At 54.7% G+C, this 19,780-nt stretch overlaps 13 protein-coding genes across 13 annotated transcripts; 7 read left to right on the forward strand and 6 right to left on the reverse strand.

Annotated features, from left to right (window-relative positions):
- Positions 1-880: 880 nt before the first annotated feature.
- Positions 881-4,532, forward strand: BAUCODRAFT_304562 (uncharacterized protein). The gene is made up of 2 exons (XM_007683028.1): positions 881-4,068; positions 4,126-4,532. The coding sequence occupies exons 1-2, from the start codon at positions 1,207-1,209 to the stop codon at positions 4,267-4,269; spliced, it is 3,006 nt and encodes a 1,001-aa protein (XP_007681218.1). The 5' UTR covers positions 881-1,206; the 3' UTR covers positions 4,270-4,532.
- A 262-nt stretch (positions 4,533-4,794) lies between these two features.
- On the forward strand, positions 4,795-5,466 carry BAUCODRAFT_28033 (uncharacterized protein; the record flags this gene model as incomplete). The annotated part of the gene is made up of 1 exon (XM_007682664.1): positions 4,795-5,466. The coding sequence occupies one exon, from the start codon at positions 4,795-4,797 to the stop codon at positions 5,464-5,466; it is 672 nt and encodes a 223-aa protein (XP_007680854.1).
- Positions 5,467-5,750: 284 nt separating this feature from the next.
- BAUCODRAFT_38921 (uncharacterized protein) lies at positions 5,751-7,063 on the forward strand. The gene is made up of 2 exons (XM_007682725.1): positions 5,751-6,243; positions 6,297-7,063. Exons 1-2 carry the CDS (start codon positions 5,834-5,836, stop codon positions 6,742-6,744), a joined length of 858 nt encoding a protein of 285 aa, XP_007680915.1. The 5' UTR covers positions 5,751-5,833; the 3' UTR covers positions 6,745-7,063.
- Positions 7,064-8,507: 1,444 nt separating this feature from the next.
- BAUCODRAFT_304650 (uncharacterized protein) lies at positions 8,508-8,995 on the reverse strand. The gene is made up of 2 exons (XM_007683029.1): positions 8,844-8,995; positions 8,508-8,780 (listed from the first exon to the last, which is right to left on the reverse strand). Exons 1-2 carry the CDS (start codon positions 8,904-8,906, stop codon positions 8,613-8,615), a joined length of 231 nt encoding a protein of 76 aa, XP_007681219.1. The 5' UTR covers positions 8,907-8,995; the 3' UTR covers positions 8,508-8,612.
- A 20-nt stretch (positions 8,996-9,015) lies between these two features.
- BAUCODRAFT_79700 (uncharacterized protein) lies at positions 9,016-9,822 on the reverse strand (the record flags this gene model as incomplete). Its single annotated transcript, XM_007682884.1, has 1 exon — positions 9,016-9,822. One exon carries the CDS (start codon positions 9,820-9,822, stop codon positions 9,016-9,018), a length of 807 nt encoding a protein of 268 aa, XP_007681074.1.
- A 26-nt stretch (positions 9,823-9,848) lies between these two features.
- On the forward strand, positions 9,849-12,470 carry BAUCODRAFT_38924 (uncharacterized protein). Its single transcript, XM_007682726.1, has 2 exons — positions 9,849-11,995; positions 12,059-12,470. Exons 1-2 carry the CDS (start codon positions 10,061-10,063, stop codon positions 12,329-12,331), a joined length of 2,208 nt encoding a protein of 735 aa, XP_007680916.1. The 5' UTR covers positions 9,849-10,060; the 3' UTR covers positions 12,332-12,470.
- A 233-nt stretch (positions 12,471-12,703) lies between these two features.
- BAUCODRAFT_28037 (uncharacterized protein) lies at positions 12,704-13,306 on the reverse strand (the record flags this gene model as incomplete). The annotated part of the gene is made up of 1 exon (XM_007682665.1): positions 12,704-13,306. The coding sequence occupies one exon, from the start codon at positions 13,304-13,306 to the stop codon at positions 12,704-12,706; it is 603 nt and encodes a 200-aa protein (XP_007680855.1).
- A 424-nt stretch (positions 13,307-13,730) lies between these two features.
- BAUCODRAFT_305358 (uncharacterized protein) lies at positions 13,731-14,163 on the reverse strand. The gene has a single exon (XM_007683030.1). The coding sequence runs from the start codon at positions 13,993-13,995 to the stop codon at positions 13,762-13,764; it is 234 nt and encodes a 77-aa protein (XP_007681220.1). The 5' UTR covers positions 13,996-14,163; the 3' UTR covers positions 13,731-13,761.
- Positions 14,164-14,371: 208 nt separating this feature from the next.
- Positions 14,372-15,404, forward strand: BAUCODRAFT_28038 (uncharacterized protein; the record flags this gene model as incomplete). Its single annotated transcript, XM_007682666.1, has 3 exons — positions 14,372-14,629; positions 14,806-15,207; positions 15,258-15,404. The coding sequence occupies 3 exons, from the start codon at positions 14,372-14,374 to the stop codon at positions 15,402-15,404; spliced, it is 807 nt and encodes a 268-aa protein (XP_007680856.1).
- A 191-nt stretch (positions 15,405-15,595) lies between these two features.
- On the forward strand, positions 15,596-17,042 carry BAUCODRAFT_304747 (uncharacterized protein). The gene has a single exon (XM_007683031.1). The coding sequence runs from the start codon at positions 15,871-15,873 to the stop codon at positions 16,900-16,902; it is 1,032 nt and encodes a 343-aa protein (XP_007681221.1). The 5' UTR covers positions 15,596-15,870; the 3' UTR covers positions 16,903-17,042.
- Positions 17,043-17,683, reverse strand: BAUCODRAFT_304746 (uncharacterized protein). The gene has a single exon (XM_007683032.1). The coding sequence runs from the start codon at positions 17,523-17,525 to the stop codon at positions 17,184-17,186; it is 342 nt and encodes a 113-aa protein (XP_007681222.1). The 5' UTR covers positions 17,526-17,683; the 3' UTR covers positions 17,043-17,183.
- Positions 17,684-17,841: 158 nt separating this feature from the next.
- Positions 17,842-18,831, forward strand: BAUCODRAFT_126776 (uncharacterized protein; the record flags this gene model as incomplete). The annotated part of the gene is made up of 1 exon (XM_007683033.1): positions 17,842-18,831. The coding sequence occupies one exon, from the start codon at positions 17,842-17,844 to the stop codon at positions 18,829-18,831; it is 990 nt and encodes a 329-aa protein (XP_007681223.1).
- Positions 18,832-19,273: 442 nt separating this feature from the next.
- Positions 19,274-19,723, reverse strand: BAUCODRAFT_38931 (uncharacterized protein). The gene has a single exon (XM_007682727.1). It carries the CDS (start codon positions 19,571-19,573, stop codon positions 19,412-19,414), a length of 162 nt encoding a protein of 53 aa, XP_007680917.1. The 5' UTR covers positions 19,574-19,723; the 3' UTR covers positions 19,274-19,411.
- Positions 19,724-19,780: the final 57 nt, after the last annotated feature.

Genomic DNA, 19,780 nt, shown 5'->3' on the forward strand with positions numbered 1-19,780 from the left:
ATAGCTTACATCCTCGCAATGAGGAGCAGGATGTTCCTTGGTCGTCCGCGCAACACCAACTTCGCCAACCCTGGAGATACTCTTCCGGGTTAGCCATGCGCATGCAACCAGGATCTGTCGCGTGGCTCATCATGGCGTCTGGGGCCATAGCACGCTTCTGTGTCTGGGGTTATACAGATAGTCACGGAATGTCCGGTCGTGCCAACTTCAAAGGGTGCATTAACCTGAGACTCTCGATCGCTATCATCTGTCAAATCGCTATCAGACCTTCGCGGATGTTGGAGGTGACCAATGCAGTCTTTACTGCACACCGCTTCGGTAAGTGCTGCCTCCAGTCACTACAGAGTTCGGCCCGGCTTGAAGTTCTGTCTGATGACGGAAGTCACACCACAAGAACTTCGGCAGTCTGGACGCGTCTGGCTGCGAACGGCTCTCCAGCCTTCCCGCCGCCCCTCAGATTGCGGGCGGCTGTCCGCTGGCACATGCACTCGAGAACCGTCCCTGCATCTCCGTACGCAGAGATGACGGAGGAGATTGAAGGAAGGCTTGTATGATGCCCATTTGTATTTACCCGGGATCGGCGTCCGGGGTAGACATGAACGCCCAAAGGCTTTACGAAGCAAAGAAATTTTGCTCCAAGGTCGCAAAAAGCGACCCTTTGCCTGGCACCGCCAGCACAGGGCGCGAACTCGCCGAGCGAAGCTAGTCATGCAGACTGTCACGCAGCAATTGCAATGTCTGATAGTGGATCTTGCGGCGGATCAGGCCCACCCAGCGAGAGCAAGACCAAGGTCACCAGCGAGCCTCGAGCCTCTTTCCCACCCCCCTCTGCAAGGGTTTGATGAGCTGCTTCGGGGAAAGTGTGTACCCCAGGATCGCGTAGAAGCTAGAAATCATGGAAGGACTAACGCGACCAACCCCGCCAGAGCCGCTACACTCGCATACCGCAGTTCTCCCATCACTCGATGATCTTGAGACGGATCACCTGTGCAGCTGTGCTCCCTCTGCGCCGAGGTTGCGCTGCTCTTCGTGCCCTTTCAGCTGAGTTTGTCAACCATAGCATGTAATCTCGTTGTACGAATGTCTTGGAGATGATTTCTCGTTGCAACGGAGCGCCGCCCAAAGCATCCGTAGCGTCGATCTAGCCCAACCGACTGCCCGTGCTCCGAACTGCCGAATCAGCTGATTCGCGACCGTCTTGCGAATATGCTGTCTGCAGGTCTTCGGTATCCTCCTTCCAACTTCGGCGCCCACAATATGATAGCACACAGTCATGTTGCGCAGCCGACCATGTCTACATCTGGCCTGGACACCCTGGCGGAAGGTTCGCAATACCATCTGCAGCAGCTGCAGATGCAGCAGCAGCAGCAACAGGCGGCGATGCACAGTCTTAATAGTGCACGGCCGGTCATGAAGCATCGACAGAGCTTCACCAGCGTTGACAGCAATGCTGGCGGCAGGCGAGAATCTATCAGTGCAGGGAAGGGAGGCCGAGGGTCTACCAGCAGTCAACCTGTCCGTCGTAGGATCAGCCGAGCATGTGATCAGTGCAACCAGCTTCGAACGAAATGCGACGGCAAGATGCCATGTGCTCATTGCGTAGAATTCGGGCTGACGTGCGAATATGTTCGCGAGCGCAAAAAAAGAGGAAAGGCATCGAGAAAGGACATTGCAGCACAACAGGCTGGGACGCAGTCTGGCGCCGAGGGCAAAAGCTCGAGTCCGAAGTCTGCCAATGACAACGAATCGGACGACACGATCAACGACCTCAAGCAGGAGTCAGAGCAGGGCATGAAGCGGAAACGATCGAACAGCGACCTTCCGCCTCCGCAACTGCCGCCACCAAGATCAGGCAGCTTGACAAGTCAGTCCCTTCCCCACAGCAGCACCAATGGCATGTCCGGCTTCGACCACGGCGGCACCGTAACTAACAATCCCATGGGCGACCCTGCTACCGGTGACAGGCAGCCACACCGCTCAATGACTATGGACCAACAGGCTCCCAGCATGGGCATACCGCCCCCGAGACTGCCAAGCGTGGCGATGTCTGATCGCGGCATGTCTGTGGCTATGGGTGATTACGGCACGATCGACGACTATCACCGCAGTATTCTCCATCCTAGTGCGAACGTTGCGGGGCACAACATCCTTCATAGCGGACCAACGACCATGTCTAATGGAATGATTCACGGCGGTACCGTCACTGGCTATCCGGAGGCCCAGTACGGTGTACCGTCTCCAGCAAGTCAACAAGGAGTCTCTAGAGCGCAGTTCGCAATTGGTGAGTCACCCATGTCCGCAGGATTTCTGGGACAATCTCCGGTGGCGGGCTCCCCAGGCTGGCTCTCTCTGCCCTCACCGTCAGCAGCTCTCTATCCGCATTTACAGCAAATTCCTACCAACCAGATCCTTCGCTACCCTGTCCTGCGACCCCTATTGCCACATATATCTGCTATCATACCTATTGGACTGGCATGCGACCTCCTCGAACTTTATTTCCACAGCACTTCTGCAGCCTTCATGCAACCGCAATCGCCATATATACTCGGCTACATGTTCCGGAAACGGTCGTTCTTGCGGCCGCATAATCCAAGAGTCTGCAGCCCTGCGTTGTTGGCAAGCATGCTATGGGTGGCTGCTCAGACGAGCGAGTCAGCATTCCTAACGTCTCCACCGTCAGCCCGCGGCAAGATCTGCCAGAAGTTGTTGGAACTGACTGTAGGTCTTCTCAAGCCATTGATACACTCGCCGAGCGATGGGAGTACTCACTACGCTGGAAACACCGTCATTAATGGCGTAGCGCTTGGCGGCTTTGGCGTTGCTTTGCCTGGACAGGCGCATGACATGGATGGCGGCTCGCCTGGCGCAACTGGAGCTTTGGACGATGTGGCTACTTACATCCATTTGGCCACTGTGGTGTCCGCAAGTGAATACAAGGCTGCGAGTTTAAGATGGTGGAATGCGGCATGGTCGTTGGCAAGAGAGTTGAAGCTGGGCAGAGAGCTTTCTCCGAACCCGGAGCCACCAAGCGCAGACATGCAAGACGGCGAGTTGAATGCAAATGGAGAGCCAGTTAACGGACACGGATCCGGACACCCATCACCAAACGCGCCAGGGATCGTTTCGGAAGAAGAGCGAGAAGAGCGGAGGCGGATATGGTGGCTACTATACATCGTGGACAGGCATCTGGCGCTGTGTTACAATCGACCGCTCTTCTTGCTTGATATTGAGTGCGAGGGACTACTCCAACCCGAACAAGAAGTCGTATGGCAAGCCGGCGAGTACTACCCGCCAGAGAACTTTGCCGAGACGAGTTATTTCCGACGACGAGGACCCGACTTTGAATGCACTGGCCACAGCATCTTCGGCTACTTCCTGCCTCTGATGACGATCCTAGGCGAGATTGTGGACTTGAATCACGCCCGCAACCATCCGCGCTTTGGCCTGCGGACCGGGCGGACTGGTAACGAGTGGGACGATCAGGCTGCGGAGATCACGCAGCAGTTGGAGGCTTACGGCCGCAGCTTAAAGGACTTCGAAGCACGGAATTTAGGCAGCCATGCGCAACAAGCCGCCAACGAGCCTAAAGCGCCGGGAGAGATCCAACAAAATGCGGATGGCATGCATCTTGACGGCACCAGCCCGTCGGCTCACTCGGTTGGGACGAACAGCTCGAACCAGCGTATGACTGAAGCCATCCTGCAGACGAGAGTTGTGACAGCATACTGTACACACCTCATGCACACGCTGCACATTCTGCTGAATGGAAAATGGGATCCGATCTCGCTGCTGGATGACAACGACTTGTGGATATCATCTCAGTCGTTCATTTCGGCGACCGGACACGCCGTCTCCGCAGCTGAAGCCATCAACGACATCCTTGACTACGACCCTGATATCAGCTTCATGCCGTTCTTCTTTGGCATCTATCTTCTCCAAGGCAGCTTCCTCCTGCTCTTGATCGCGGACAAGTTACAAGGCGAGGCCAGTCCGAGCGTGGTGAAGGCGTGCGAGACCATCGTGCGTGCCCACGAAGCGTGCGTTGTCACGCTCAATACTGAATATCAAGTGAGCTAGTCTCTAGTCCCAGCTATATACCGTAACACCCACTGACATGATGTGCAGAGAAACTTCCGCAAAGTGATGCGGTCAGCCTTAGCGCAAGTGCGCGGACGCTCATTGGAAGACTTCGGCGAACAGCAATTACGCCGGCGCGAAATGCTGGCCTTGTACAGATGGACCGGTGATGGGACCGGGTTGGCGCTGTAGAACGTTCGCTGCCACTGTTGGCGAACAGAACGACTGTAAAATGCACATGTTGTGGATATAAGTTAACAAAAGCTGCGCGCTAGATACCCAAAAGTGACAGACGGACAGCAATAACCACCAATTATCTCGCAAAACGACCTCCACTTCTCAACTGGTGGTAGCTTTGAGAGGTGCTTGAAGTTGTCCTACGTGACTCGGATTGAGTTTCAATATCTCAGATGAAAGCGTGCCTGCCTTGTGCACTACCCTGACATCAATTTGACGTCACGCTTGAACCTGAGATCCGCAAGCATTGAGTGTGGAAAGATACCGACTGGACACGACACGTTAGATTGGCTATGTGCATTCACAAAAGGCTTCCAGTTACTTGAGGGTGTTGAACAAATACCAACCGTTCCGGAAAGCGAGTCAAGGCAGCACCAAAGTTTCAACTTTGTCCTCCAGGCAAAGGTAGGAGAAGAACGACGACCGCTGTTTGCAAGAAAGGCTGCAGCTTCGTACCTGTCCACAACCTCGAGTCCTGCCATGTGTTCCAAACCTGGTCTTCAAACACGCAGCGATACAGGTGCAACTGCTCCACCGGTTGCCACTAGTAACACCGAATATGGATCCAAAATGATGCCGACTAGTTCGACCACACTGCAACGGCCAAGCTTGATACGCTCAGCGACTACGACAGCGGCCTATCGGACTTCGACCACGGTAGCTGAAGCAGTGCCCATCCTGGCCAGGCCGGTCACTAGCCGCGCTGCAAGCCTCGCTAACAACGCCAGTGCTTTGGAAGGAGTAGGCAAGAATATCACTAACGCAACAACAAAGCCATCCCTCTTCCGGCGAGCAACGGACGCACTCGATCTAGATCCGGCCAAGTCATACACCATCCGTCATGCACCGCCACTCCCTACTTACTGGACCGACCATGCCCACGAAAAGCGTCTGCTCGCCACCTGGGACGTTGTACGTGCAGAAGCAGCTGCAGCAAGACTGTCAGTGTCTGGCCAGCTGCTTCACGTGGAGCGAGCAATGCGGCTCGATTGCGCTGAGCTTGCAGAGGGCAGCCGACCACTAAGTAGAGAATGGATCGAGTACGTGCTTGGCGTCAACCTGCGGCCGCCATTCTGTTCATGGCCAGGTATGGGACGGTTCGAGCTGTTGGCCGCAAGTGGTGGGGCGAGAGCGAATTGGGGTCCGTGGTGATGTGATAGTTCATGGACGGAGGAAGAGCGATGCACCCTGGCGGGAAGCATTCTGCCCAGTCTACGAGCATATACAGTACCAAAGAACGCCACGTACTGACCCCTCCATCGATCTCCTCCCAATGCCGTAACTGCTGCTCAGAGTGGTGTGAATGCTGTCTGCTCCTCGTTCTTGACAACGCCTTCTCCGCATTCAAGGGTTCCACTTCCCCAGCTTACGCCATGCCGTAGGAGGCAAGCACGTCACGCTACAGGTGGACCCTGCCTTTTGCCACTCATGTCATCGGTAGATATGCATGAGCTAGACAACAAAGAACACCATTCCCCATGCTCATTCACAACGACAATAACATCCTCACACCATCATCATGGCGGCAACAATCGACATGGAAAAGCAGCCTTTGCTAGTAGCAGACAATATTGCAACAACGACAGCAGGTGCACACGAGCTATCCCTCTCCGAACTCCAGCAAAATGTCTTCAAGGCGCAAAGAGAATATATGAAAGCGTGGAGCCGGACAACCTCTGGCAAATGGCACAAGCGAATCATGCTGGCCGTGACCGCACTTCTACTGCTTTTCGTGGTGTTCTGCTTCGCCATCATCGTCCAAGACTCATTGAGCGAAGACAATAGCCGGCCATACTCGATCAAGGTGCCGTTGGAGGCACATATTATGAGCAAATGTCCGGACGCGAGGGATTGTCTGCACGACATGATCTTGCCAGCAATGCAGAACATTTCGCATAAGGTAGACTTCAAGCTGTCATACATCGGAAGGTATGTCCGCTCTGCCCCAACACCTTAAGTGGCATGCACTGACATGTGAACAGCATAACCGACCACGACGATGGCGTGCTTTGCAAACACGGGGAGACCGAATGCCTAGGCAACATCATCGAACTTTGCGCCGCACACCTCTACCCAGACCCGAAGATTTACCTCGGATTCACCATGTGCATGTCTCGCGAGTACTCCGACATCCCTTCGCGGACGTTGGTCGAGGACTGCGCGCTCGAGCATGGCATCTCGATGGCCAGGCTCAACCAATGCGCGGTTGACGACGACGGTGCAATGGGGCTGGACATGCTGAAGGCGAGCTTCAATCGCACAGCTACGGCTGGTGTGACGAAGAGCTGCACAGTTAGGCTGGAGGGTGAGGTGCGGTGCATACGGGATGGAGGCGAGTGGACAGATTGTGAAGGTGGAAGTAGCGCGGCGGACCTGACTAGGGACGTCGAAGCTGCGGCGAAGGCGAGGTGGGAGCAGTTTGCTGCCTAGGAGGCTTGGCAGTTGTTGATGTGAACGTGGAATGCTTGTTACGGATGGAGTCTGGGCATTGGGAGCGGAGTCGATGAGTCGATGTAGCTCATGCATTTATGTGGCGTTCAGGCATTCAAGGCTCATGATGGAATGGCATGGCATACGAACGCTCAGTCGAGCTACGACTTCCGACGGGCCAGCGTTGCTCGCGTAACGACATCATCGTGATTGAGAGATCAGAACGACCTTTCCGCTCTTGTTGTGTTGCACGTTCACCGTCCGCCTCCCTGCCTCCCCTTGTTGCCCATTTGTGATCCTATTCTTGTGGGTTTACACCTACTAGAAAAGCTGCGCTCGGTGCATCTGCATTCATTCTTAATGCGATCCATGAATGACGCGGGATCAAGGTTCACAAATGCCACGTCTTATACAACTTGTTACGGCAGGGTTGACGGGCGGTAGCAAGCCGAAGGTATTCTCATTGCTTGAAACTTGTTCAACGTCAGGTAACCCACGACACTGCGGGCACGCAATCGGCCAGTGAGAAGAACGAATAGGCGCTTCGTTACCTATAGTAGAACGACAATACGGTATCAAGAGCCGTCTCAACTATTACACTGCCCACCACCACCGCCACTCTCATTTGTCGGTTCACATAGACCACATTTGCGCTCCCTTCAGGCAAAACAGCCATTGTCCCCACCTCCAGCCCTTGTCTGAACCTCGCCTATCTCCCTATACGAACTCTATCCATGGCTTGTCTCTGTATCTAACGGCACGCCTTGCTGCAACATCAATTGGCCCTTCTCCTAACACTCCTCGTCTGGAGGTCGAAGCTACCATCAGCATCTCGGAAGACAGTTTGCGCCTATGCGCCAGTGGCAGCATTCAGGAGATCTACCTCGCACTGGCGAGTTCGCATATGCTCGATCTGCCTCTACATCTCAACAGCCGCTTTGATCGGAAAGGATGTGTTGACTACCTGATGTCTGTTCAAATCAAGAAGCAGGTTGACGATTCCGTTCAGGGTCCGGCCCAACCGGCTGAACACGCCGTGGTAACAACGCCAATGAGTCTGGAGGCTCAACTGTACCAATTCTGCGCTTCATTCCTGCGAGGCGTATGCGAGTCTCCCTGTCCTGACGTTGTTGCATATGATGACTGCACATCTTGAGGTGCAGACCGCTATGGTTCTGAAATGAAGCCTTTCATTTCCAAAAACTTGCTACTGACACCGTGTGCCTGCATGGTTGATCAGCTAGAGCCAACTACAATCGAACTGCATGAAGAGCGACTTACACCTAACATACTCGCACGCGCCCTCGCTGGTGGTTTGCCCGCCACAGCTAGGACATGGCTTGGTGGTCGTATGCACGAGTCTAGCCGATGCTGGGTCATCGTCCGTCACTTTCGGGTCGCATTTCTGACATGTCCTCTCCTGTTGCAGGACAGTCCTGCAAGATGTGCAAAACCGATCTCCACACTTGGGACACGAGACACTGATCCCAGCTCCTCCGCCAACCACGAACTCTTGGCCACATCCCACCTTAGGACAGAAGGTAAAGCCTTCAAACCATGTAAGCGTGTCTAGTCGGCCTTCTTTGCGCAGCAACGGGAGTGAACACGTGCCATGCACAAAGCCTTCACCTCGTCACTTGTCAAGATATGCTGGCAGAAGACACGAGTGCCGAGGTTGGTCTTCTTGTTATTGAGCTCGTTATTGAGTGGCGGGTCCAGCACGTGATGCAGACTTCACTTTGCGCGCTTCCGGCTCCAGGGTGAGGCGGTCTCGGTGGGAAGTCTCGGTACCATTCTCTCAAGAGTAGACTGTGCACTCGCTTTCATCGAGTTGGCTGCCGTGGATCCTTAGCTTCTTTATGCCGACGCTATTGATAGCTCCTTCCTCCTGTCCAAAGATTGTCGCTGCTGGACGCTTTCGGTTCCGCCCTGTAGACATGCCATTTAACAACGATGTCTTTGCGCCTCATACGGCGGGCATGCAGAGCTGATATGGATGATATGCCTTGCTTGCCGGCCATCGCCGTTTCGCTTCGCTGAGACGGGGTTATTGTCCCGCAGTCAGGGACAAAGTGGCGGCGTGTGACAAAGCAACATACATGTATCTCAGCCGTTGACGAACGCCACTGCTCTCTCGTCGCGATTGCAGGCGTGCAGCACATGTATGGTTCACTGCTGGACGTCTGCCAATTGATCAATGATCCCAAGCGCAGACTTAGACCGCCACGGTGACTCTTGGTGTTGGATGCTTGGAGTAAACGCGTCAATGTTTCACTCCCACTCCGTACCCTTCAGTCTCTGCATCAGATACTCCACCTCCACTACTTTGGTTAGCGGAATGACATGGTCCCGATACATGGCGACCACGGCCTCGACATCAATCTTTCTGGGCGCGTCAGCGTCCATTCCTGAATCTACACCATACATTTCCGCCTTGACTCTCAAGCGCTCCAAGACCTTCTGCTCAACCTTAGCGTTCGTAATGGCGGCATCGATGCCCTCCCTATCCTCCTTCTTGATCAACTCCGCAAACCTCTCCGGTTCAGCCAAGAATTTGGACTCTGCCACAAACTTTCCGAAGTGGATTCGTCTTGACAACGACTGTAGACATGCGACATCCGCGGTAGCAGAAGATCCATAGTTCTCCTGCGCCTCCGGCCGCTCCTTCTTTCCTTTACAGACGGCAGGTAGGATATGCTCTACATATCGCTGCTTCAGCTCGGCATTGACGTTCACGTCGTTTCCCCACAGTATCCGCGGGTACTTGAGCTCTGGCAATACAAGCGGCTGCATCGCATCGGGGAAGAATGGATGTTCGTCCGGAGACTGGTAGCGCCGGATCTTGGATTGCAACTCTTCCTGCGAGCGCAGTACCCAGTCCATGAAGCTGAGGGCGGAAGTCGAGGAGGAATGTGCGATGGTGATGGCGCCAGGGGTGTAGATGGTGGGGTTGAGGGGGAACTGGGCGCGCTCGATGAGGTGGAAGAGGACGGTATCTTCCAGTCGGATGAGTTGGTAGCGGATGTGTGGGAGAGAGAGGGCGCGGGCAGGGTCGGAGATGTCGATTGTAGAGTCCATCCTGAATACAACCTGATACGCCTTTCCCTGTTCTCAAATCAATGCCCGTTGGAATATATACCCATGTACCCAATGCCAGGAACAGGAAGGCACTACGGTTGGCCAAAGCGTTCCGACGATCGGATGATGATCATCACCACTGGCCAAATAGAGTCGATGCACGAGCGACAGCAACATACAGCGCGAGACCATTCAGCATCCACCACCAAGCCTACCTTCATCCTCACCTCCACCCAACATGTCCTCCCGCGGCCGCAGCACCTCCCCCAAGCGCTCCGCCTTCCCGCCCCGGCACGGTCACAACCATGCCCATGGTCACCATGCCTCTACCGGCGGCGACGACCCCTTCTTCGACACCCGTCAAATCGAAGCCTTTAGCCGCACCGTCCATGCCACCGCCAGCCAGCTCATCTCCGCCAACTTCAACGCCTCCGACAACCCAAGCGGACCGGATGCATACCGCACCGCTATGTCCTCCGTCCACAGCACCCTCCGGCGGCCGATGGTACAGCGCTCCGTCTTTTCATTAGCTAAAGCGAACCCTGCTCAGCTGCTCCGAAGCAACTTCAACACCAGCGAGATCGAGCATAGAGCATTAGCTTTCATACCTGAGGAGTTGATTCGGAATGCGCCGGAGAGTCGGGCGCCATTCAGCTTGTTCGAGGGGTTCAAAGCGAGCTTGCCAGACGAAGGCGCTGCGGAGGATGGGAGAGGAGGGAAGAGGAAGAGGCATGGGAGGCCGGGGAGTAAGGGACAGAAGTTGCTGGAGGGGTCGGAGGAAGGAGGCAGCGGTGGGCCGCCGCAGCTGGTGAAGTTACGGCGGGACAAGGATCGATTGGATCACAGATTGGAGATGATGGGAATACGGAAGACGATGTGCGCGAGCGAAATTGCGGAAATCGATGGCAAAATTGCAAATCTAAATACCATGCGGAAGGTGATGTTGGAGCGTCTCGCAGGGTTGGAGCAGGAGGAGCATGGGCTTGAGCAGGAAGTTGGCGACTTAGCGGAAAAGCTGGACGAACTGCAGGAGCAACTGGAAGATGAGGCGGCCTTAGCGAAGCAGAGTCCGAATCTAGCTGCACAAGGACAACAAGCACGGCAGGAGGTCGAGAAGAAGTTGGAGGATGAAGAGGAGGACGAAGCAAGCTTCATGTCTGAGTCGATCTATGAGAAGCTGCCCAAGCCGAAGGAATCACCGAAGAGTCGACGAAGAGCAAATCGTATGCCGAAGCGAACGCTTTCAATGCCGATACTGCACGAAAACATGGAGCCTGGATCGCGAATACGAGAAATACAAGCGCATAACGACATCATCACAGCCATGGACTTCGATGCGCCCTTTGGAACCTTGGTAACAGCGGCATTGGACGACACTGTACGAGTATGGGATCTCAATGCGGGACGATGCATGGGCATGCTAGACGGTCATTTGAGCAGCGTACGATGTCTGCAAGTGGAAGAGAACCTTGTGGCGACCGGCAGCATGGACGCGAGTATACGGTTGTGGGACCTAAGTCAGGCGGACTACAACCCGCTTCAACCACCTTCCAACCATGTTGACCGCAAACCAATTGATCCCGAGGACGCAGGAACCGAGCCTGGTCAAGCCAACGGCGAGGCGCTCTTCACGCCCACCACATCCGAACCACAGCCACCACCACAAGTAGAAGACGAACAACCACATCGTGACGCTATGGCTGACTGCCACATCCTCACCCTCTCCGCCCACCTCGCCGAAATCACCGCTCTGCACTTCCACGGCAACACGCTCGTTTCCGGATCCGCCGATAAAACCCTCCGCCAATGGGACCTGGAAAAGGGCCGCTGCGTGCAGACGCTTGACGTGCTTTGGGCCGCTGCTCAAGCCTCTACGCTCACGCCAGCTCAACCTGCCACTGCGGGGAACGAGGGTGGTAGCGGGAATTGGTGGCGAAGCAACCGACTGCGACCGAATGGCGCGGAAGGCGGCCAGGCCGAGGCGGATTTTGTGGGCGCGGTGCAGGTCTTTGATGCGGCGTTGGCGTGTGGGACGGCGGATGGCATGGTGCGGTTGTGGGATTTGAGGAGTGGGATGGTGCATCGGAGTTTGGTCGGGCATACGGGACCGGTGACGGCGTTGCAGTTTGATGATGTGTTTCTGGTTACCGGGTCGCGGGATAGGTCTATACGGGTGAGTCCAACTTACGCATTCGCTCTGTTTCGCATAATGGTGGGCTAACGGAAAGAATTTTAGATATGGGATCTTCGGACAGGCCATATCCACGATGCTTTCGCCTACGATCAACCCATCACGAGCATGCAGTTCGACGTCCGACGTATCGTTGCGGCGGCAGGGGAGGATGTGGTGAAGGTGTATGATAAGGCGGATGGGCGACAGTGGGACTGTGGCGCCGGTGTTACGTCTGAGGCGGAGAACCGGCCAAGCGTGGTGGAGAGGGTGAGGATCAAGGATGGGTATTTGGTGGAGGGGAGGAGGGATGGGGTTGTGGGAGTGTGGTCGTGTTGAGCGAATTTAGGCAGATATGGAGCATTTGTGCATAGCGGTGGACTCGGCTCTGATGTTCGTATTACGTGGCTGTAAGAGATGCGCCCAGTGGATGAGATTTTACAAATGTGTGTAGGAAGTTGTACACAGTCGATGTTGAAGATCCGGCGTGGTTCGCGGTCGTCCCGAAGAAAGTACTTGGCTAATCTGAGCAGCTCCTAAGCCGCTGTATCCAAGTCAAAAGCCCCCTTCCTGAATTCTGATGCTCGCAAGACCACCGTCGAGCCTGCAGCCGTGGAGCTCACCTGCTAGAGCCGTGACCGAAAAAGCACCGCAACACCAGAAATGGCAAAAGGGAAGCATATCATCCCGAACCGCCTCCCGTCACCCAAGCTACTTGCTAGCCTGCTCCGCGACCACCTTCGCAAGCTTTACCGCCTTCCTGAGTTGCTGCTCCATTAACTCAACGCTTCGTTTTCGCACCCTTAAGAGCGCCCGGAAATGCTCCTGCTCCTCTAGCCCGCCGTCTTTATCAGCATCCCAATCGAAGAGTGGGACCATCCCCTTGACAGCCTCGTAATCTTCTTCCAGCATCGTCTTGGCCTTTTGTAGCAACGCAAGCCAGGTCTTTTTCGCTTGAGAGTTGAAATGGCGAAGTTCAACGTCAGCACTCCCTGCGGCGAGCTTTGTATTATACAGCGTAGCACCAAAGATCTCCCTTTTCGGGTTTCTGGATGGCTTGATGGGTTTTCTTGCATGCTCGAACGTCTCGGCATACACTGGCTGGATCTCTCGCAAGACATCGGGTCTGTCGATAAATCTCTGGAGGGCGTCGACCCAAACTGGATCCTTCATTGCATCGAGGTCGACGAGTTGAACTTCGGCAGGCGGTGCAACCTCGTGACCTGGACGCTCAATTGGAGCGGGCGTCGGGTCTGGGCCGGCGAAAAGTGGCCCTCCATTGAGCTTTGTATTGATGGGCAAATCGTCGGCCATGTCGACTGGCCTAATACCTTGGTGTGTGCTTCACGTCACGGTTTATCAGTGAGTTGTAATCGTCGATTTGTTGTAGCAACCGCACTAACACGCACAGGTTCTGTCTTGGTCGCGTCACAAGAAGGTGTCACCCTAGGCCCATGCGCTGTCGAGTCTGGCTATCACATGACCAGCGAAGTGAGGCCGATTAAAGCCGTTCAAGCGTACAACGCCGTGCACAGGCTTGATCTGCCGGAGGGTATTTGGCAGATCCATAGACAGATGTCAAGGGTAAGTACAATACCTCGGATTGATAGCAATGGTGCCTACGGTCTCGGAAGCTGTCGGATAATAGGCTGGTTTCTAGCCTTACTGGAATGAACCTGGACAGGCGGATGCCGTTGTCAGTGCACATAGTATGTTGTAGATAGGCAGCAGAACGAACCTTAATCGAGCCAAGCTGCTACGGAATAGTGCTAAAGGCTCACAAGGTGGTCCAGGTTGTCACCAACGAAGGGCAGAGATTGTAGCATTGGGCACAGCCTGGAATAGGAGGTATCTCGAAGTAATAACACTTGAGCCAGGATTAAAGTGCCGAAGTGTATGTTGGATGTCCGAAGATGGTTCGAAGGGGTATCGCCAGCCTTAAATACCTTTCGAGCGACGATCACATGGACGGTAAAGTGAGGGCACCTGAGGGTGCTCGGCATAAGCTTCCTCCATAGCTTCACTTTGACAGGATTCCAGAGTCACTTCGGCTTCTCATCTAGGGCAGCGGTCTCCTTTCAGTGTCTGCAAAGATCGCCAGCCTTCAAATGCCTTTCGAGCGACGATCACGTCGACGGTAAAGTGAGGGCACGTGAGGGTACTCGTGGGTCCGCATAAGCTTCCTCCATGGCTTCACTTTGGCAGGATTCCAGAGTCACTTCGCTTCTCACTCTGGGCAGCGGTCTCCTTTCAGTGTCTGCAAAGATCAGCGTAACGAACAGATAAACACTGTTCGTTCCCTCTTCTAGCCAAGACCACCCCCTAACGCACGACAAATCTCAAGGTTCAACATTGTCGACATCCACCACCAAGACCACCATGGCAACATCGATTCCTACTAAGCGTCTCATTTCATTCATCAGCGATGCCGACAATGTTCCCAACAACTCATCGTCCTTCAAGTGCGCCAGATCCGGCCATAAGCAGTGCAGTATTTGCTGCGATGAAGTGTCCTCCTTAAAAGTAACACCTACTACTTGCGCTAAGCAGCACTCCGAAGAGGAACGTTCCTGTAGCGAGTGCTGGGATGCATACATTAGCGATCAGATCAAGATGTTCCAGGCGAAGCGGTCAGATGTATGTGCTGCGACAGCGACATGCCGACAGAGGTGCTGGCTAGGGTAGCCAACCCAATCACGGTCAAGTGGTAAGCCTGGGGCTACACAACTAAGACCGCATGGTGCTAACGACGAGTAGCTGGGGAAAGGAGGGTTTTCTCCGTCAGCCACTTCAAGTGCATGAATCGCTGCCAGGGGCCAGACACTCCGTACCAGAAGTACAATCGCGCGCGAGACGGCCGTATCTTTACCTGTAAAGTATGTGCCTACCAGACCTGCACCGATTGCGACCGTCCAGAGCACGTCAACGAGACATGCGACGAATACCAAACTCGATATCACAAGAATCCGGCGCACTCACGTGCCGAAGCGGCGACTTCAGCCTTGGACGTGAAGAACGAACCTAAACAGACTCCGCTCAAGATCTGCCCAAGCTGCACCGTGCTTTTCGAGCTGAAAAAGTGCGGTCACACAGTCTGCGCGTGCGGTCACCGGTTCTGCGGTCGCTGCTTGCGCCCATGGACTGGAGAGGGAAGCGCTTTTCTGTGCGGAAGGTTCGCGCATCGTGATACCTGCCTGTACCGCGAGCGCGCAACGGTAAGTACCTTGGTGGTTTCAGCCTCCATTATCTGGCTAACATCGACCAGAATAGCGGTCATACACTGCACGGACGGTCCGCGATGCTTGACGAGGTGTACAGTAATTTGGTTGAAAGTGCCAGAAGGGCCGGTGCTGCTGTCCTTGCGGCTGTCAAAGCCGCCTGGAACAGGCCATGGGGCATCTTAATGCGTTGAAAGTGGAGCGTGCGGGTCTTGCTACTGCTATGATTGAACACAATCGGTGAGCTGTGAGATGCGGCAGACGAGTCGCGCGAACAAACAGCGGGCGTGCTGTTACAGCTGCAGCCCAGCGTTCGTAGAAACGTAGCGAAAGCCTACCGGTGGTGCTTAAGCACTGGACGGTAGCGGTGCAGTTTGTTACTTGCCTGAGACCTGATCGCCAACCTTACGGCTCGTCGAGGCGAAGACGGCATTCGGCTGCAGTATAAAGTTTTCACAAGCTGGCCTGCTATATCAATGTGAACCCCGTACGAGGCAGAAACATCATTGTTGTAAGAGGTGAAATAGATCTGGGCACGAGTCAAGCAAGCGATTGCGCCATGTGGCGAAACTATGGCGCCACCCACATCCATTCTCACATCGAACATTGAAAGCCAGGACTAACCTTCTCACTACTATCATATTTGCAATCGATACAAGGATGGCACCTTCACTCGAGGAGCCGATCGAACCCGTTGATGACGCTCTTACATCTAATCTGAAGCAGAAGCCTGCCCTCGTCGCGCCGGAGCCGGAACATTGTCCAGGACCCGAGTCGAACGACGCAGGCAAAAGCGATGCATGCGCCGGTTGTCCTAACCAGGCCATCTGCGCATCTGCACCAAAAGGCCCGGATCCAGACATTCCCGTGATGACGCAACGGTTGGCTGGCATCAAGCGCAAACTGCTTGTGTTATCTGGTAAGGGTGGCGTAGGTAAAAGTACCTTTACCACAATGCTAGCCCACGCTTTCGCCAGCAACCCAGCCAATACGGTGGGTATCATGGACACCGACATCTGCGGTCCTAGCATTCCCAAGATGATGGGCGTGGAGAACGAGACCATTCATGTAACGTCAACGGGTTGGGAGCCGGTTTGGGTTAGCGAGAACCTTGCCACGATGAGCGTGCAGTTCATGCTGCCGAACCGTGACGACGCAGTGATCTGGAGAGGACCGAAGAAGAACGGCCTGATTAAGCAGTTTCTGAAGGATGTGGAATGGGGAGAGCTGGACTACTTGGTTGTTGACACGCCACCTGGCACCTCCGACGAACACCTCAGCGTCAACAGCTACCTTAAAGAAAGTGGCGTTGACGGGGCTGTGCTAGTCACAACCCCTCAAGAGGTCGCATTGCTTGATGTTCGCAAAGAGATCGACTTCTGCCGCAAAGCCGGCATCCGCATTCTAGGACTTGTCGAGAATATGTCAGGCTTCGTATGTCCAAAGTGCACGCACACATCCGAGATCTTCCGGGCTACCACAGGAGGTGGTATGAGGCTAGCTCGTGAAAGCGGCATACCCTTCCTAGGTGCCGTGCCACTTGACAGCAGGATAGGCATGGCGTGCGATTACGGCGAAAGCTTCTTCGACAACTTCCCAGACTCTCCGACGTGCAAGGCATTGAGGGACGTGGTGATCAACGTCGGAGAGCAGCTCGGTGTTGATGCAGTTGACATCCTGGGCGATGAGTGAGGCAGGCGACCTGACAACAGCGAAGCAGTCCAATTGTCCCCAGTATGTAGTGACTCCCTGCCCTTCTCGTGAACGTCAAGTTTTACTGGAATTATGATGCCCGTAGCGACTTGCTAGCGGAGACGGAAGTGAGACGTGCGAACATTACATCGGGCGGACGCCCTGGCATGACGGCCACGCCGACGCGCTGGTGGCACACGAGGCGATGCGACAATGAGGGTTTTTCTTGTGCGACGGGACTATGCTCGCCATGTCATCGGATCTGCAACTTACAGGACGTGTCAGAAGTCGTTGGATGTGGGTCGAGATATCATAGCCTTGGCTCGTGGTGGAGGTAATGAGCTGCCTGTTACCGTGGCAGCGGCGAGCACTCTCAGGAATGCCGAGTCGTAAACCTGCTTGCGAAGCTTCTTTGTCTTCAGGACACGGCTCGGCGCTCGGTACTGAGTTTGACGGTAGCATAAATGGGAAAGAGAAGTCGTGGAGCGCAACAACTTCCTATTGGTAACACCTACAACGCAGCTTGAGTGTCGCAGAGGCAATACGCTTGCTCCCCACCGCAATTGGTTGCAGGGTCGTAGGCTGCGATCTGCACCACCATGCCGTTCCCTCTTTGTCCGCATTCAGCGGCCTTGTCCTTAGCGGGCAAGCAATCACCGCAGAACGATCCATGAAAGGATTTCAATGGGAGCTCGCTTTTCAGCAAGGCAAGAATAGCGTACTTTGTCCCACGGTCTCTTACCACACTACCAGTGTAATGCCAAAGTCACTTGAAACTCAAGAGGCCGCTTTGAAGGACCTCTATCGCAAGCTGAAACGAACGGTCAGAGACTTGTTAGATGACTTGCTATGCTGCTAGCTTCACAGTAGCCTAAGAGTCAGAACTGCCCCGAAGTACTCTATTGCACTGACGTACTCTCCTGCTTTTCATCCGACAACATGTATCCCAATAGACAGCCGTCTGTGCTGCCCGCGTTGTATTTCCAGCACCGCTTTTATACCAGTCAACTTACGCAGACACATCAAGCGCTCAGCAAGTCGTATCGCAAGCTCGCCAGGGTCGAGACTGAACTCGCCGATGGTCAGGACAGACAAGTGACGAGGAAGGAGAAGAAGCAACTGCAGTGGTCAAAGTCTACTACGCGGGCTACCGTGCAAAAGCTGGAATCACAGCAAGCTAACTTGCAGGAGAGTCTGCGACAGTGTAACCATCTGATTGCGTCTTACGGAACGAACACTTCATGTTATCAATGGCCGCTTCCCCCAGAGACACCTTGGACAACTCATCCGCCTACGACATCCTGGACGGGATCCCAGATTTGTAGCCCATACGGGCCTTTCACACCGACACCGTGGCATGGGTGGCTCAAAACCGCCACTGCACCCGTCCACAGCAGGACCTTTACAGTGACAAGCCAACAACAGCCGCCAAGACCACAGTACTGGGATCTGTCTATGCTGCGTGAACGACGACAATCTTCACCAGAGGCTTCCTTGGCGGACTCCGGCTTCTATGAACCAGCTACAAACACCCAGCTTTTGGCCGCTGCCTTGGCCTCGGAAGATAGAATTGCGGACCCTGAGCACGTCTTTGCGCATGAGCTTATCGAGGCTGCTGGCTACAAAGCTGCCGAAGCTGCGTCTGAGGACAGCTCGATGGGAGGACATAGAAGCATGATGTCTTCCGTGTCGGAGAAGGACGAGGTGCCTGAGCTGCCGCGGTCGCCGATTGTGTCGGCCTTGTCAGGCGTTGAGCTGAATGATGAATCAAAGGCAACGTGGCTGTTGCATCAACGGCGACACTCAGAGAACGCTGTAAGCTTGATCGAGAGCTGCTTAGCGGTCCCTCGGAAGCACGTACGAGGAGCTAGTATTGGTCCTGTGCCTGCGCAGAGGCGCAAGAGGGATACTTCGACGATTGAGGACTGACGTGTATGCATTCAAGGAAACATCCACCGCCACTGTGTTTTCGTGCTTTGTCCAGTTGTTCGCGCATCGAGTCATGTCTCAGGCTTCTTAGGGCTTGTGCCATGCTTGTCCAGATCTGTCACGGAGGGCCTAGACGAATTGCATACATTATCACTGGTCACCGACTTTTCCATAAGAACAAGAGTTCTGATTGCAACACCTCGCATCTCGACATTTGGGGTCGGAGACTCCATGGCGTGTACCTGTACTACCCTGAGCCTCCGTCATCTCCAATCTCCATCATATCGAGAATGCGTACCGCGCTGCGCCATTCGTCAACGATGTTCACCTTCACCAAGCCGGCGGCACGTAAGCGACTTGCAAACGTGGCAATGAAGACGGCTACCGTCACCACTGAAACACCGAACAGGCCTGTACGGTGGTCAGACTTCACTGCCCGGCGCAAGAGCAACCACCCGAACGTGGCTCCGATCTAACGACTTATCGACACTTTCGAGCTCTGTGAAAGCATCCTCAGCCAGGTTGCACTGGCTGACCTCATCCACGTACAACATGTGGGCCGCACGATCAAGGAGACAGTTTACAAGTCCTCTAAGCTGCAGATCAAGCTGTTGTACAAGCACTGCCTAGCCAACGACGCTCGCGCTTGAGCTCTCGGCGAGGATTGCGGCCTAATCGCTAACGACGGGGCGACAGCGGCATTTGCAGCGCGTCCGACTGGAGACGTATGTCCTCGGGCCATCAGACTATTCGCGCACAATCCACTTCCCTTGAAGGCATCGTGGGACACAGCAAAATCAGACGTTCTCAATCGCGCTGAGTCCAATGTGAAACCTGGCAGTAACTACTTCGACAGCGTCGCCGTGCTTAACAGTAAACACTTGGCCACTATCCCAGCTGCGGCGAGCTGCCGCTACGTGTACCTCAGCCAACCACCAGCCACCAAAGT

This window comes from Baudoinia panamericana, assembly GCF_000338955.1.
Source record: "Baudoinia panamericana UAMH 10762 unplaced genomic scaffold BAUCOscaffold_14, whole genome shotgun sequence".
Classification (NCBI taxonomy): Eukaryota; Fungi; Ascomycota; class Dothideomycetes; order Mycosphaerellales; family Teratosphaeriaceae; genus Baudoinia; species Baudoinia panamericana.

What these genes read in the sequence shown, in the direction of transcription:
- BAUCODRAFT_304562 (XM_007683028.1), top strand. Translation starts at nt 1,207, where the DNA reads ATGCTGTCTGCAGGTCTTCGGTATCCTCCTTCCAACTTCGGCGCCCAC. An exon ending in CGCTCAATACTGAATATCAA is followed by an intron (nt 4,069 to 4,125) that starts GTGAGCTAGTCT and finishes CATGATGTGCAG; the next exon opens with AGAAACTTCCGCAAAGTGAT.
- BAUCODRAFT_38921 (XM_007682725.1), top strand. Translation starts at nt 5,834, where the DNA reads ATGGCGGCAACAATCGACATGGAAAAGCAGCCTTTGCTAGTAGCAGAC. An exon ending in AAGCTGTCATACATCGGAAG is followed by an intron (nt 6,244 to 6,296) that starts GTATGTCCGCTC and finishes ACATGTGAACAG; the next exon opens with CATAACCGACCACGACGATG.
- BAUCODRAFT_305358 (XM_007683030.1), bottom strand. Translation starts at nt 13,995, where the DNA reads ATGCCGAGCACCCTCAGGTGCCCTCACTTTACCGTCCATGTGATCGTC.
- BAUCODRAFT_304747 (XM_007683031.1), top strand. Translation starts at nt 15,871, where the DNA reads ATGGCACCTTCACTCGAGGAGCCGATCGAACCCGTTGATGACGCTCTT.
- BAUCODRAFT_38931 (XM_007682727.1), bottom strand. Translation starts at nt 19,573, where the DNA reads ATGGCCCGAGGACATACGTCTCCAGTCGGACGCGCTGCAAATGCCGCT.
- BAUCODRAFT_304746 (XM_007683032.1), bottom strand. Translation starts at nt 17,525, where the DNA reads ATGCGGACAAAGAGGGAACGGCATGGTGGTGCAGATCGCAGCCTACGA.
- BAUCODRAFT_304650 (XM_007683029.1), bottom strand. Translation starts at nt 8,906, where the DNA reads ATGTGCTGCACGCCTGCAATCGCGACGAGAGAGCAGTGGCGTTCGTCA. An exon ending in CGTCAACGGCTGAGATACAT is followed by an intron (nt 8,781 to 8,843) that starts GTATGTTGCTTT and finishes ACCCCGTCTCAG; the next exon opens with CGAAGCGAAACGGCGATGGC.
- BAUCODRAFT_38924 (XM_007682726.1), top strand. Translation starts at nt 10,061, where the DNA reads ATGTCCTCCCGCGGCCGCAGCACCTCCCCCAAGCGCTCCGCCTTCCCG. An exon ending in CGCGGGATAGGTCTATACGG is followed by an intron (nt 11,996 to 12,058) that starts GTGAGTCCAACT and finishes AAAGAATTTTAG; the next exon opens with ATATGGGATCTTCGGACAGG.